General features: G+C 36.9%; 2 protein-coding genes across 5 annotated transcripts in view; one reads left to right on the top strand and one right to left on the bottom strand.

Annotated features, from left to right (window-relative positions):
• LOC131052566 (mediator of RNA polymerase II transcription subunit 16) overlaps positions 1–15,538 on the bottom strand; it is a 133,601-nt gene that overhangs the window by 26,011 nt on the left and 92,052 nt on the right. For all 4 annotated transcript variants that reach the window (XM_057987153.2, XM_057987168.2, XM_057987159.2 and 1 more), the window contains 3 exons: positions 12,881–13,502; positions 12,721–12,800; positions 6,873–6,955 (listed from right to left, as the gene is read on the bottom strand). In XM_057987153.2, the coding sequence (XP_057843136.1) occupies positions 6,873–6,955; positions 12,721–12,800; positions 12,881–13,502 (785 nt within the window). The remainder of the gene's footprint in view (positions 1–6,872; positions 6,956–12,720; positions 12,801–12,880; positions 13,503–15,538) is intronic.
• Positions 2,791–4,245, top strand: LOC131052594 (uncharacterized). Its single transcript, XM_057987184.2, has 3 exons — positions 2,791–3,330; positions 3,464–3,536; positions 3,639–4,245. Exons 1-3 carry the CDS (start codon positions 3,025–3,027, stop codon positions 4,166–4,168), a joined length of 909 nt encoding a protein of 302 aa, XP_057843167.2. The 5' UTR covers positions 2,791–3,024; the 3' UTR covers positions 4,169–4,245.

The raw sequence follows: 15,538 nt of genomic DNA, 5'->3' as shown, positions 1-15,538 counted from the left end.
CAAAAAGAAGGAATTGATTACAATGAAACCTTTACACCGGTAGCTAGAATTGAGGCAGTCAGATTATTTCTTGCATTTGCAGCACACCAAAACTATAAAGTATATCAAATGGATGTAAAATGTGCATTTCTGAATGGTGACCTTGAAGAGGAAGTTTACATTGAACAACCTGATGGATTTTCATTGACAAATGATAAAGATATGGTTTGAAGAGTAAGGAAAATTTTATATGGATTGAAACAAGCTCCTAGAGTTTGGTATGCTAGATTGGACAAATATCTTTTGAAGCTTGGTTACACTAAAGGTAATGCTAACAACAACTTATATTTCAAAGTGACTAATGAAGACATCTTGGTTATTGATGTTTTTGTTGATGACATCATTTCTGGAGGAGAAGATAGATTGTGTAAAGACTTTGCTAATAAAATGCAGGAAAAATTTGAAATGTCTATGATTGGGGAGATAAAATTATTTTTAGGATTGCAGATTTCACAAACTGGTAAAGGTATATTCATATGTCAAACAAAGTACTTGAAGGAATTACTGAAGAAATTTGGTATGGAAAACTCTAAACCGGTAAGTACTCCTATGACTACAACTGATAAATTGTCATTGAAGGATGATTCAACTCTTGTTAATCCAACAAGATACAAATCTATGATTGGAGGTTTACTGTATTTGACACAAACAAGACCTGATATAATGAATGCAGTGTGTATTGTTTCAAAATTTCAGAGTAATCCTAGAGAAAATCATGAATCAACAGTGAAAAGAATTTTCCGGTATCTACAAGGCACAACAAATCTTGGTTTATGGTATCCTAAAGATGAAAACTTTGATTTATGTGCATACAACGATGCTAATTGAGCAAAAAATGTAGATGACAGAAAGAGCACCACCGACGGGGCATTCTTTCTTGGTAGCAGATTGATTTCATGGTTGAGCAAGAAACAAAGTTGTACATCATTATCATTCATAGTTTTAAAACTCTTTGACTCGCCTCGGACTCGCCACGGACTCGCGAGTCCTTTGGCGAGCCGAGTCGACTCGCCTAGGACTCGCGTGGCGAGTCCAGGCGAGTCCCTGCGAAAGACTCGCGAGTCTTTCGCAAAGACTCGCGCGAGTCTTTCGCTCGGACTCACGAGTCTTTCGCAGGGACTCGCGGGCCCAGAAAAAACGCGCCCGTGGGGGTTAAAACCACTTTTTTTTTTCATTTTTTGACTTCAATTTGGGTTTTTTTTGGCTGGAGCAGGTTAGAAGGGTTTGGAGGAGTAGAGGGAAGAAGGAAAAATCAGCAAGAGAGATCTAGGTAAGGATTTTTCTCTTTCTTTTTTTTTTTCATTTGAATCATTTCATTGTTTTGAAACTGAAAAAAATCTTGAAAAACAAGGGGATATGCTGCGAAATTTTTTTCTATTTTCTTTCCTAAGTTATTTCCTCTTTTTTTTTTCTTGTTTTTGAATGCTATTTTTCCCAAATGATTCATTGTCATTTTTTTTGTTGATTTTCCATAAAACCCTGCTGATTTTTTTTTTTCATGTTAAATCAGCAATGGCAAGTTCAACTCCAAGGGCAACCCCAAGGTCAGGAAGACAAAGAGATAAAGCTTGGAAATATGGGATTGCAGGAAGCAAAAAGGGGGAGGTCACTTGCACCGAATGCACAAGATGGATGACTGGTGGAATCAATAGATTAAAATACCACCTTGCACAAATACCTGGATATGGTGTGGAGGCATGCCCCAAATCAACTCCTGAAATTATTAGACAGATGAAGACCATTCTTGCTGAGAATGATATGCATAAGGAAGAAAGGCAAAAAACAAGAGAAGCCATAGCAGCTGCAATGAATCCCACATTGTCCACTTCAGGTCCCATTGGTCATAGTCGGGGTCGTCAGTCACTTTCATCTTTTGGTGACAATGAGGGTGAGGCTAGTGGCACTCCTGTTAGATCAAACCCTAATTTTTTTGTACCACGCAATGTTCCAAGTGCACAACCTTCACTTGAAGGTACAGGATGGAATAAAGAGAAGCATGAACAAGCACAGATAGCAGCTTCGAACTTTTGGTTTTACAATAATCTATCTTTCAATGCAGCAAACAATGTGTATTGGGAAAGTTTTGTTAATGCATGTACAGTGGCGGGTAAGGGGTTTAAGGCCCCAACAGGTCATGACTTCAGTGGGCCATTGCTAGAGAAAGCTGTGAAAAATACAGAAGGTGTGGTTGATGATCAGAAAAGGTATTGGAAGAGAAAAGGATGCAGCATTTTATCTGATGGATGGACAGATGGACGGAATAGGACTCTTCTCAACTTCTTGGTGGCTTCAAATGGTGCAATGGTATTCATAAAGTCTGTTGATGCCTCAAATGAAATAAAAAATGCAGAGACTTTGTGTAATCTGTTGGATGGTGTGGTTCGGGAAGTTGGAGTTGAGAATGTTGTCCAAATTATCACGGACAACGCAGCTGCATATGTATCTGCAGGTAGAATGCTTATGCAGAGGCATCCTTCGATTACATGGAGTCCTTGTGCTGCACATTGCTTAGACTTGGTGCTAGAGGACATTGGGAAGATTGGATGGGTGAAGAAGGTGGTTGAAGATGCAAAAAGTGTCACCAAATTCATCTACAACCATACTTGGGTGCTTGCTTTGATGAGAAAATACACAAATGGCAAGGACCTTGTGCGACCTGGAGTGACACGATTTGCTAGCCACTTCATCACTTTGCAGAGCATTCTTAGTGCCATTCCTCATCTTAAGCAGATGTTTGTGTCAAATGCTTGGTTGGGGTCTGCATACTCCAAAAGACCTGAAGCAGAGAAGATTGTGACCATTGTTTTTGATGATGGGTTCAATAAAAGTGGAGAGGAGTTGACTGCGGTAAGTAACAAACACAAAAGTAAAGTTTATACAATCTTGTCTATTTGCTGATTTTATTTTTTAGGGGTTGATTTTGTATTAATTTAAAATTTGTTTTAATTTTTTTAGGTGACAGAACCTTTGGTGAGGGTTCTTCGTATGGTGGATGGAGAGGGCATGCCAATGGGTTTCATTTATGAGGCCATGGATAGGGCCAAAGAGGCCATTTCACATTACTATCGTGGAAATGCAAGAAAATGTGAAATCTTTTGGCGCATCATTGATCGTAGGTGGACAAACCAACTCCACCAACCGATACATGCCTTCGCCTACTTTTTGAACCCGAAATTCTACTTCTCTGATTCATTTAGGACTGATGAGGAGGTCATGGCAAGTGTTATTACATGCATTGATAAGATGACACCTGATCTTGAGTTGAGAGACAAGGTTCTTGATGAGTTGGAGGTGAGATTTGACATTTGCAATTGCTCTATCTTTATTTATGAATTCGGAAATGTTCATTATTGAATTTGAGTTTGACACTTTGACTATCTAGTATCTATTTCTGAATTTGGAAATGTTCATTCCATTGTTCAAGATCTACAAAAGTGCAGAGGGGAGACTCTTCTCATCACAACTAGCAATTGATAGGAGAGGAAAACAACAACCAGGTAAAACATTTAGTAACTTAGTTCAATAGTGCAAGAAAAAATCTACAAACTTGATTGTTACATTTTTTTCTCAATTCTAATATTTCTAAATGTTTTTTGTAGATTTATGGTGGGAGAATTATGGTGCCGGCACGCCTAATCTTCAAAAGATAGCTATCCGTGTTTTGTCTCAGCCATGCAGTGCTTCTGGGTGTGAACGAAATTGGAGTGTCTTTGAAAGCATTCACACAAAGAAGAGAAATAGATTGTCACAAAAGCGGCTCAATGATCTAGTATTTGTTCGGTACAACCTTCGCCTTCGAGTTAGACAGGTGGAGGGTGTTTCACATGAGGCCATTGACTTGGATGAAATTGATCCATATGGTGATTGGACCATGAATGAACAAAATGATGGTGATGATGTCCTCCTTACCGAAGAAGAAATTGCAGAAATAGAGAGAGGAGCAGCACAAGATGCAGAAGGAGCAAGATTGGATGAAGATGAGGACGAAGATGAGGATGATGATGAGGACTATGACTTTGAAGAAGAATCATCTCACCATTTAGATACCACAACACCCACTGCTACTACTTCTAGCTCAAGGCCTGAAAAATTGAGCTATATTAGGAAAAATACAAAGAGGAAGATGTAGTCTTCTCTTTGGTTTGTTCATTCACATTGCTGTTTTTCACATTTGCAGTTGGACTTGGACATATCATTATATGTAATTTTGTGAACATGTATATACTTATGCTGCCATTATAGTATTATACATTTTAGAGTTGAAACTTGAAACTTGAATATGCTGCCATGAATGATGAAATTTCAAATATTGCGTGTTTGTACTTTGTAGATCATATGACATGTGTAATGTTTCAATTATGGCACTTATGTTCTCTAAATGCATTAATTTCTTTATGTTTTTTTGTAAAACTACGGTTTTTTTTTTTTTGCCGAGTCTTTCGCGAGTCTTTCACGAGTCCGAGTCCGAGTCCAAAATTTTGGTTTGCCGAGTCCGAGGCGAGTCCGAGATTTTCAACTATGTTATCAATAGCAGAATCAGAATATGTTGCAGCAGCAACTAATTGTACTCAGGTATTATGTATTAAGCAAATGTTGAAAGACATAAAGATAAAATGCAACGAACCTATAATCATTTATTGTGATAATTCAACAGCAATTGATATATCTAAGAATCCGGTATTTCACTCTAAAACTAATAAAGTTTCTATCAAATATAATTTTTTGAAAGAGAATGTTGAAACAAAAGAAGTGAGATTGGTTTATGTGAATACTAAAGAGCAGATTGCAGATATCTTTACTAAGTCTTTGCCTAAGAAAACTTTTGAATATCTCGGAGAGCAGCTTGGGGTTATACCCTCACCATTAGAGACTTAGACAGTTGATGCTTGGCATCAAACCGGCAGAATAAACAGAGAACCTTTTTCCGGCTTTGATGGAGGAGAGCTACTTCTCAAGGGGAGTAGTTGGAGAAGGTTATAACAATTGGTATTTGTAATTGGTTCTATGAAATGGTTGTATCTGGTATTTGTATTGCTTTGGCATTTGATGTCAAAGGGGGAGAGATATCTATGAAAAAACAACATTATCATTTGGGGAGAGATATATACTCTCTGCATTAGTATTTTGATTTCTAGTATTGATCTATTCTAGAGATTGTTGGTTTTTGGTTTTTGGCATTCTGTTTTGGCACTTAGATGTTTTTCCATCTTTGTGTTGCCATCAATGCCAAAGGGGGAGATTGTTGGTATTATGGATGTGTTGCATTGGTTTTGTCATTGATGTCAACACTTATCCGTCTGGAGATCTTTGGTTATGTTGAACCGGGCACATTATGTTCACCAGCAAGTTCAGTGACTTATGCACAGTCACTGGTATTTGGTTCACCGGCAAGTTATATTCTTCACCGGCACTAAGGACGACTTGTTATCATCTGGAGATCACTTGGTTATGTCAAAGACATGGTTTGGACACTTGGTTTTGGTATTTTGGTTATTGGTCTAATCGGGTTGACATATTTGTTGTTACTGGCAAATTGGTCTGGGTTATGGACCGGCATGCATTATCTATTCCAGATCAGCACGGCACGTTATGGAGATGATTTAATCAATTGGATATTATTGTAATTGTATTGAGCCGACATGATGCATCGCATCTTGACTTGTTGTAATTGATTTAATTGTAATATTCTTTGTCAGCCGACCTAGACATTTGGTCTTAGGTTTTGCTATATATGTAAGATCTCATTTGTGAGATGATGTAATAGGTAGAAGGAAGATAACGGTATATGGTTATGGTATTGTAACATGGTATGTGGGAATATAGAAGATCATATGAGCAGACTATAGAGAAGGTGATAATCAAAGCTTAACCGGTACTGAATCCAGCATTGGAGATGCTACTTTGAGCAGTACATTATCACTGGATTTAATCATCCAATTGTAGTCAGTGTGACTCCTATTTTGTGATTGCGCAGTGAGCTCTAGGCGGTTGGCCTTTCTGCATGTGCAGACCCCATTTGTACACACATATTATCTACAGTAGTATCATCTGATTGTGGGTAAGGTTTCCCACCGTGGCTTTTCCCCTTACAAGGTTTCCACGTACAAATCTCTGTGTTATGTGTTGTGGATGTTGTTTCTCTTTCTGTTATATGCATTAAATTTCACCGGTACTGATATTAATTGTTAATCTGTTAACCGGCATTAAGTTTGGTTTACCGATATTATGTATCAAATTTGATTAAGTTATATTTGGGTTGAAATTTGACTAAGTTATATTTGGTTTACCAGTAATATGTATCAAATCTATGAACCTAAACTAGGACACGAACTAGAACACGTGAATTAGTTTATAATCAAACAAATCTATGTTATTCTATGATCACAACCACAACAATGCTATTATGCCCCTAACTACAAAACACTTTTATCACCTTCATGAATTTTTATTTCTTCATACTAACCAAAGGAATAGCCACAAGCTTCACCGCATATTTGAGCAATCATCCTACATCTACTCCAGAAGCTGTAAACATGCCTTGTATAATAGCTTCTAACAAAAAGTAAAACAAATAATCTCATAATGCATACCTCAATACCCATTTATGATGAATACATACCTTATATTAGTTGAAAAGAGAAATAATTAAATTATGAGCATATATTTATTGGCAGTCCTATAAACTTCATAACAAAAAATAAAATTGAAAACTTCACATGGAGATAGGTCTTTATAGTCTAATTTTGCTTAGAATCTGCATAACCAAAGTGTATCAAATGATAGCAGAGTTGAATAACTGAAACTTAATAAGAGGTAAGGAGTCCCCAACATACAGGACCATATTGTTGTCGATGTTGGATTGAAGGAAGTGAATGGAAGTCTGAATCCAGAACTGCAATTATCCTGTTTATTGTCACTGAGAAGGAATACAAATCAGAATTCAAATGATTATCTAGTTCTTATGACATCTGAAAAAGATAGAAATAAAGTACACAACTGACTCTATATGTGAAAACATAGAGAAAACATTAACAATCTAGACTCTTAAAAATAAAAAAACATCAACAAGTGACAGATCCATTAATGAAAGCATACTGGCAAGTTGAGGAAGACTGATAAGCCCTAAAAAGGAACATCACAACCAATATTTTGCATAAGATTCAGTAAAAAGTTGACTAAAAACACATTGTGTACCTAAAATAACTTACACAGTAGACAAGAGTTAAAAATTAAGCTTTTACATATTCAAAAGTTGGACCATGCAAGTCAAAAAAGATTCATTTCCCATTAAAATATGAGTCACTGATGCTTTTTATGAGAAAATCTGAGACAGATCCATAGCAGGAGAGGACTCGTCACTCAACTATGCATAACAAACTTATTTATGAACTCAGAGGTTCAAGAGAGATTCATTTCCCATTAAAATATGCCATTTTTTACACAGCTTACAAATATGAGTCACTGATGCTCTTTATGAGAAAATCTGAGACAGATCTATAGCAGGAGACGACTCGTCACTCAACTATGCATAACAGACTTATTCATTTCATGAACTCAGAGGTACTTGGCCACCCTGGGAGGGTGTCCTAAGGGCTCCCCTCAAATTTCCTTTTGCAGGCAAATCTATTTCAAACTAAAGAAAGACTCTTTAGCTGCCTCTCAGGAGCTGTCACAAATATTCAACTTCCTTTGTAAGGAAGTATATGTAAACATAACATATACTTCCTTACAAACAATGTTTCGCGGGGACACGTCCCCCCCAAAAAACCTGCATCCCCTATAATGGGACATTTCCAAGAGTTGGGGACTTGGGGGAAACGTGCCCCGACAACACCACCACTTATGCCACCTTAGCTACCTCTATCAAGGACGACGCCAAGTCATTTGCTATATGGCACATGCCATTACGTATTGATTGCAACCTTTCACTTCATGAAAACTAGTTGGTCTTTCATTGGCCACTCACAAAGATGTTATATTGCCGATTTGCCTTGAAACTTTCAATTCACCTCTATTTTTATACTAGCACCACCCCGCCCCCCCACCCAAACCAGTGTTGTACCGTCCTTGGTCCCCCAATCCCTGTAACCCATTCTCATGTCCCCCCATCAAGAAACTCCATGGAACTATGATGTTAACAAAGAGGATGACTCTTTGCCTTCTCTTCAGAACCTATCAGAGAATTCTGTCACAAAAATAAAGCTTGGCAAAGGCATAACACCCCAAAAAAGATCGAATAGATGCTACCTTACATAGATAGCAACTCTCAACTATAGGTGAATTAGAAATAAGATAGCTTGTTATATTGTAACACTTGAATAATCATGTGCTCATCTATAGATTAATACTGGAGCATTTGTATAATCTAAGAGACATCCCTCGACATTTGTTAACATCTCTTGTTGCAGAAAAGTTTCTTAAAAATAAAGAGGAAAAATCTACTTGGCAGCCTGCATAGCAATCCAATTCAAACCCGATCCTGGTCCCGATTCAGTCCGCCTACGGGTCTGAACAAGGTACACCAAACGGAGCACCGATCCATCCTGGGCGAACCCAAGTGCCCAACGCAGCTAAAAGTCAAAAAAATGCAATTTTCTTTTTTTAAAGGTCTGGTTCACTTTATGAACGACCCGAACCCTAAAAGTTGCCTCCAAAACACTTAAAAATCAAAAGCATCATCATTCTTGCTCATTTCAGTTGCAAAGAACAAATTCATTCGTATAGGCTGACTTAAATTTTTTCTTGTTGAATCAACTAAAGAGTTGAAGATCGAAGATTGAAGCTTCATTAAGTGTTGCACCATCGTTCCTATGCATTTGCAAACTTCCATTGCCTATAAGAGGTAAGATTTTTTTCATTTTCTTTTCCTCCAATTTTGTTTTCCATACTTTTAAAATTTATTTTGTTTTGAATGCGTTCATAAATTTTCTTTCCATCAAAATTACAATAGCAACTAGCTCCACCTCCATAAATGAACAACAAAAATCCAAAAAAGGTCCAAATTTTCCTCTATGAAAATAGATTGATATTATATGACTGCTTCTAGGAGGTGGTGGATTTCTTTCGAAATCTAGGGGATGTGATGTACAACTTTGTAGTTCATATTTTTGGGTGAAGGGCTATTTGTGTTGAATACCAGGAAGAGGCATTAAAAGTTGCCCTAGAAAAGATGGTGTGCCTATACCACAAGAGGCAATTTTAGAATATTTTTGGGAGCAAGATGAAGCAAATGAGAGAGAAGCGCATAGATTAAATCAGCCCATTCCAAAAAAATCAAAGAGAATGCAGCCCCCATCTACTCCCAATATTGTGGTAGAATACCACCCATTTTTTACCATAGCTGAGCCTAAAAGTGAAGAACCTTTCGAAAGTGAATTTCAAAATGAGAGTCAACCCATTGCCGACCAAGATGTATATATGCAGATGGGTTGGCTTTCAATATCGTTCGCTCCCCACGTTGGTAAAAGATGTTGATAAGTGTTAATGAAGCTCCAAGAAGGTATAAGGGCATGGGTTATGAGAAGGTACGTGCCACCTTGTTGGAAAAAGAGGTCAAGGGGGTTGAAGATGCATTGAATCCCATAAAAGATTCATGGATTGAGACAAGTGTATCCATTGTTTCAAATGGGTGGAAAGATTCAAAAAATCGTCCCTTGATCAATGTCATAGCGGTGTCCACTAAAGTGGCAATGTTTTTGAAAGTTGTGGATTGTGACGGGCAAATAAAAGAGGCAGTTTATTGCTGATATTCTCATCTCTGTCATTGAGATAGCGGGACCCCATAACGTTGTTCAAGTCATAACGGATAACACAAAAAATTGTAGAGTTGTTGGTTTGTTGGTTGAGGAACAATATCAACATATCTTTTGGACACCTTGTGCGGTTCACTCACTAAGTCTTATGCTACAAAAGATTGAGAATAAAACAAAGTGGATCAAAGAGGTGCATGCATAGGCTGAGGACATCCAAATGTTCATCACCAAACACCACATGTCTCGAGGAATTTTTAGATCATTTTCAAATTTGGAGCTATTGAAGGTAAGTGAAGTAGTAATTTGATTTACATTTTCTCATTTTTTTATTTTCATAATTTGATTGTGTAATGTGTATTCTTATTTAATGTTTCTTTAGTTTTTAATCATTTTGGCTTTAATTTCTACTATAGGTTGCACAGACCCATTTTGAATCTGACACGATATCTTGAGGCTACATGTGAAAGTTAAAGTGGCACTTTGTAATATGGTGATCAGCCAAAATTGGCCTATATGGAAGCAAAGCAGCACTGAGAGAGCAACAAAAATTAAGCAAAGGACATTAGATGACTCATAGTGGGATCTGGACTATCTCCTTAGTTTCACCAAGCCCATTATAAGCATGATTCACTATACTAACATGGATATGCCTTGCATTGGAGAGGTGTATGATGGCATCAGCTCAATGCTTGAGAAGATGAAGTGCATCATAAGTGCAAAAGAGCAAGACCCTGAGGACACTTTCTTCAAACATTGCATGTAATTGTTGAAGAAATGTGGAACAAGATGACCACTCCATTACATCTTCTTGCCTATGCATTGACTCCAAAATACTATAGCAATCAGTATCTTTATATGCCAAGAAGGCTTGCTCCATATAGAGATTTAGAAGTGTCTGAAGGGTACAAGGCAGCATTCCTTAGACTCTTCCTTGAAGAAGATGTCCACGATTTGATTACAAATGAGTTCATAGATTTTGTGAAATCAAATGTTCTAAGTGTTGAGGCTCTTCATCATAGGTATAAGAAGGAAGCTCATAGTTGGTGGTACTTCCATGACCAATGCTTCCAAAACCTGCAACCCCTCGTAATCAAAATTTTATCACAAGTAAATTTGACAATTAATGAATATTTATTTTTAAGTATTTATAGTTGTTAATTTTTTTAAAATAGAAACTTCTATTAATAAAATTATAAATGTATAACTTTTAATGTTTACTTTGTCTTCATAGGTTGCTAGATCGTCTGCATCGGAAAGAAATTGGAGCACATATTCTTTCATTCACTTAGTAAAGCACAATAGATTGCAATCAAAAAGAGCAGAGAACATAGTATATGTGCATTCCAACTTGTGTCTCCTTTCACACAAGCAACATGACTACACACAAGGGGGGTTGAAGATGTGGGATATAAAGCTAGAGCATACTGACTTGGATGCTTCCACTTCTCAACTAGTTGTAGTTGAGGACTCGAAAAGCGATATTATTATTTGATACTTGAACTCGAAATTATTATTTTCATATTTAAGTATATGAAGTTGTGATGGTACAATCATGATGCTATGATTACAAGTTTATGGTAGTTTTGTTGTTTATAACTTTATAGTTTATATGATGCTGTGATATTATAATCTTAACTCATGCTTCTAGGCAATATATATATATATATATATATTTACATTGTTTAGGCACTAACAAACCCAAAACCCATTTCAGAATTTTGTCGAACCAGTGAACCGGGTTCTCGACCTGAACCCAAACCAGCAACTTAGGAAAAGAACAAAGCAAGATGTAAATAGAATGCCCTAAACCTTAAGGTCGGAGACTTCATCTAAGCCATTTCTGAATCACAAAAACAGAGAAATGAGTGGCACAAATAAAAAGCATGAAATACGCACCAATGAGATTTGGTAGAGAATGGAGAATAAGAAAATTCAATATATGAACCAAACACAGGTTTGCACAGCCTGGACTTACAAGGAATGCTAGGACATGTCAGCTAAGAGGAACAGCCTCACTTTCACTTATAGTTTAATGTTTATGATTTGAAAACAATGTAATCATATCAAAATATGACATATACAGGGGCAGATAAGTGATGAAGCTGCTTGCACCTGAACCAAATTTGACAAAACTAGCTAGACAGGCTTGTTCTGAGAAGCAAAAGTCCTGCTTAATTTGCATACATAAATATTATCATGGTAATGATAAATTTGGAATTTTCCATGTCAATTGGCTACATGGTGCCTTGCTCCAAATTTGCACAGTTCCCAAAGCTAGCAGATTTTGGGAAGCTCAAATGGGAGCAGACAGAATTATCTCCTACATATTATATACTTCCATTTACATACCAAAAGGAATATAAGTTAGAGCGTAATTCTTAGTATCTTCTGCCAATAAGTAGTCAGTGCAGAGAATGAGTTGAGCATTAAGAAGGAATTGTGGGACTCATGAGAGTGGATTGCAGATAGTTCCTATTCCACTTTGTTGTCTGGTGCAAGTACTCATCTGGAAAAGCAATTACAACACTAGGAAGAGATTAGGATACTAGATTAGTTTCAGTTAGCATATTGCATTACATCTATTGCCTCTTTTGGATGGTCTTTGTTGTGTATTTATAAAAAATACTGAAGGCTTCAACTAAAAACAAATTTTTAAATTAGCCTGATAATAGTTCCTTATTAGTACACACTCTGTTGAATTACAATGAAACTATCTGCTTTGAGAGACTCTGTTCAAAACATCCTATTTTCGTAAACTCCAATGTTTGACTGCATAAATGTGCAAATACTGATTCTTTTTAAAAGATAAAAACAGTTCAGCAGACACCATCTAGTCCCAGTTGCTCAGATGAAGCTGAGAATTACAAGATACTAGAAAGTATGCCAAGGCACCACGAAATTCTGTTCTACTGAAAACAGCAACATTTACCTAGGTCATCTTCAGCTGCACTTTGTGCACAACCAACAGCATCCCACCAATCAACTCCAACTGAGAGGCTCCACCAGAACCTGCAAAAGCACAAAGGTGCATCAAAGTCCAAACCCTCTGAGTGAACATTAATGAAAGCAGAGAAAATAATGGTGCATACCTATCTGCTATAGCGCGCTCCCAGGCTGCTGAGGTGCTTTTCCCTTGAGTATTGGTAACAGCAGGTGGCAAAATACGCACAATCTTCAAAACACTACAGTCTTTGTTGTTATCATGCCAAACAGATGCTAGACAACAGCTTGTAGAAGAGAAAGCAGGTAGTGCAACAGAAGCACCAACAGGGGCACAGTAATAGTCTATATTAGAAAAGTTGCTGCCAGAGAATAAGTATACATCACCATAGCGAAAAGCAAAGGCAACCTCTCCATCGTGACCCGAAAAGCCAATTTTCGCAAGCATCCGTACATCATTGTTTTCATTTACATCCTCAGGGTTATAATGTTCACCATTAAGACCATCAGAATCTCCTGAAGTTTGGCCTCCAGACAAATTTCCTTGTGTAGCAGTTAACCGAGAAGCTTTATAGCCTTTCATTGGAGGTATGCTTTGATTGACAGTATATGTCCAGATAGTTGTCATGGGTGATTGTCCACCAGAATTAGAACTAGAATTTTCAAAAAGGGGATGCAGAGCAACCTGCTGATGTGAACTTTCCCATCGCTGCACTCTCCAGCCGGTTAGAGAGGGTCCCTCATCAGGATTATGTGGTGACATATATTGTCCTGTCCAGACAGGAAACTTGTAAAGATAAATGTCTACTTTCACAAATAGTATCATTATTTTGTTTAAACTAATTTTTAAAATGCATTTAACAAAAAGTTGAAAATCCATTCAACAGATCCCTGTGCATAGAAAGAAAAACTGTTCAATAAATTGTAAAATAAATTGATCAAAGCAATAACTATAATCCTTTGCTGATAAAATAGCTTTAGTTGCATAACCTCGCAGCTTAACATTCCAGCAAGTACATCTGTCTCCTGAAAATGGATAACAGTAAAGAAGTAACCATAATCTAAGATCCAACTGTGCCAATTCCAACATGGAGCTCTGATTGGAGAAATTTGGATCCTCTTGATTGTAAATAATTATGTAGGCTATTACATTTTATATGCAATCAACTCTTTTTCATGGAATCTTTTTCATAATGTGCAGAGGCTTATTTAACATACTAATAGTAATTTTGAACTACACTTTCTGAATAGAAACTGGGCAGGTTCTGCTGGATGCTTCGTCACTTTGCAGGTATCTTTTTCTAGATTTCAATGGTCTTGCACAATGCATTTTGATGACTTCAATCTCACAACGTCAATGCCAACCTCCTCATACATGTTGGTAACCAAAGGAATGATTAATTCCCAATAAGATATCTTCCAAAAATGTGACTTAAAAAGCCTTCTCAACCATCGGTGTATAAGAGCAAATTCACAGAGCTTCAAAAATATGTAAATCATAACAAAAAATAAAGGTTAAAATGCTAGAATGACTCATTAAGAGGCTAACTAGCATGGTTGCAGAACAAACTAGCATCTCAAAACAAATAGAACAAATGCCTAAGTCAATAGCTTTAGCATAACTTCTGCTGACATTAAAAACCTCCAAGCACAGTCCTGGTAAACAGTGAAGACAAGAAAGCAGTAGCAACAAATGTTGACTTAAATTTCACAGCAAATGTTGACTTAAATTTCACAACAAATGGACTTAAGTAGATTGCAGCAAAATAAATTCTAAGCTTTCTTCATCATAGCTATCATGAACAATGATATATTATAGATAAGATTACAAAGAAGTTTAAATAGCATAACCTAAAAGTTAAGGGACTAGACATGGAAAACAAGCCCTCCACAACAGCCACAATTTTTCCTCTAAAAGCTTTCAATGAAAAATAAATTGAATATAAAAAGGCATGGTTTGCACTCCACGGTTCCCTTATTGCTGATTCAAATTTTCACAATGTATATTGTATACATTAAGGATAAAATGAGATATTTCCAAATTGAGAGAAAATGGATACATGGATGAGAGCTTAACTTGGCTACAGTAAGAAACAAGGAAAACGTAGTTAAGACTTGTAATCAAGTAGCACAGGCAACTGTATCAATAGCAAGGCATGGACTAGGAGCAACCATCTTCTTCGGTTATCCATGCCCTGGACCATCTCATCTGTAAAATGACAAAAAGAGATATTATAAACAATTTTCTTATTTCAATTGCAACTTGAAAGAGGAATAGTTCCCTTCTCTTTTCTACTGAGAGTGTCAGTCAAGGCTGCCAACTCACTAAACCTGATCCAGACTTGGAACTGCAAGACTCACCGAGTCCCAATATTGTTCTTTCTCACGAGTTTACCTTCTCAAAAAATTAGTTTGTTTGATTCAATCGACAAATTTCATTTGCCTAACGCCCCTTCTAAGACACTTGAAACCACATTCTTTGTAATATCCCCCGTCCTTTTGAGGATCGTAACAAGGAGATATTTGCTGTCAAGAACTGTGTTATGCTGTTTGCTAATGTTGCGTGTTATGCAGACTGCTGTCTCAGATTGTTTTCAGTTTGATATTGAATTCACCACACAAGCATTGATTCATGGAATAACATTCTAAAATGATTATCTCTGAAAATTTGGAATTTTAGAATGCATCTACTACCAATTTTTGACGTCCTAACACCAAATTAGACTCAAAAATCAGATTCAAAGGCTTACTGACATTATATCAAACAGTTGGCATGTGTCCTCAGGAAAGTACATAGAATATAAAGC

This window comes from Cryptomeria japonica, chromosome 8, assembly GCF_030272615.1.
Source record: "Cryptomeria japonica chromosome 8, Sugi_1.0, whole genome shotgun sequence".
NCBI lineage: Eukaryota > Viridiplantae > Streptophyta > Pinopsida > Cupressales > Cupressaceae > Cryptomeria > Cryptomeria japonica.
This window is presented reverse-complemented; position numbering and strand designations above follow the sequence as displayed.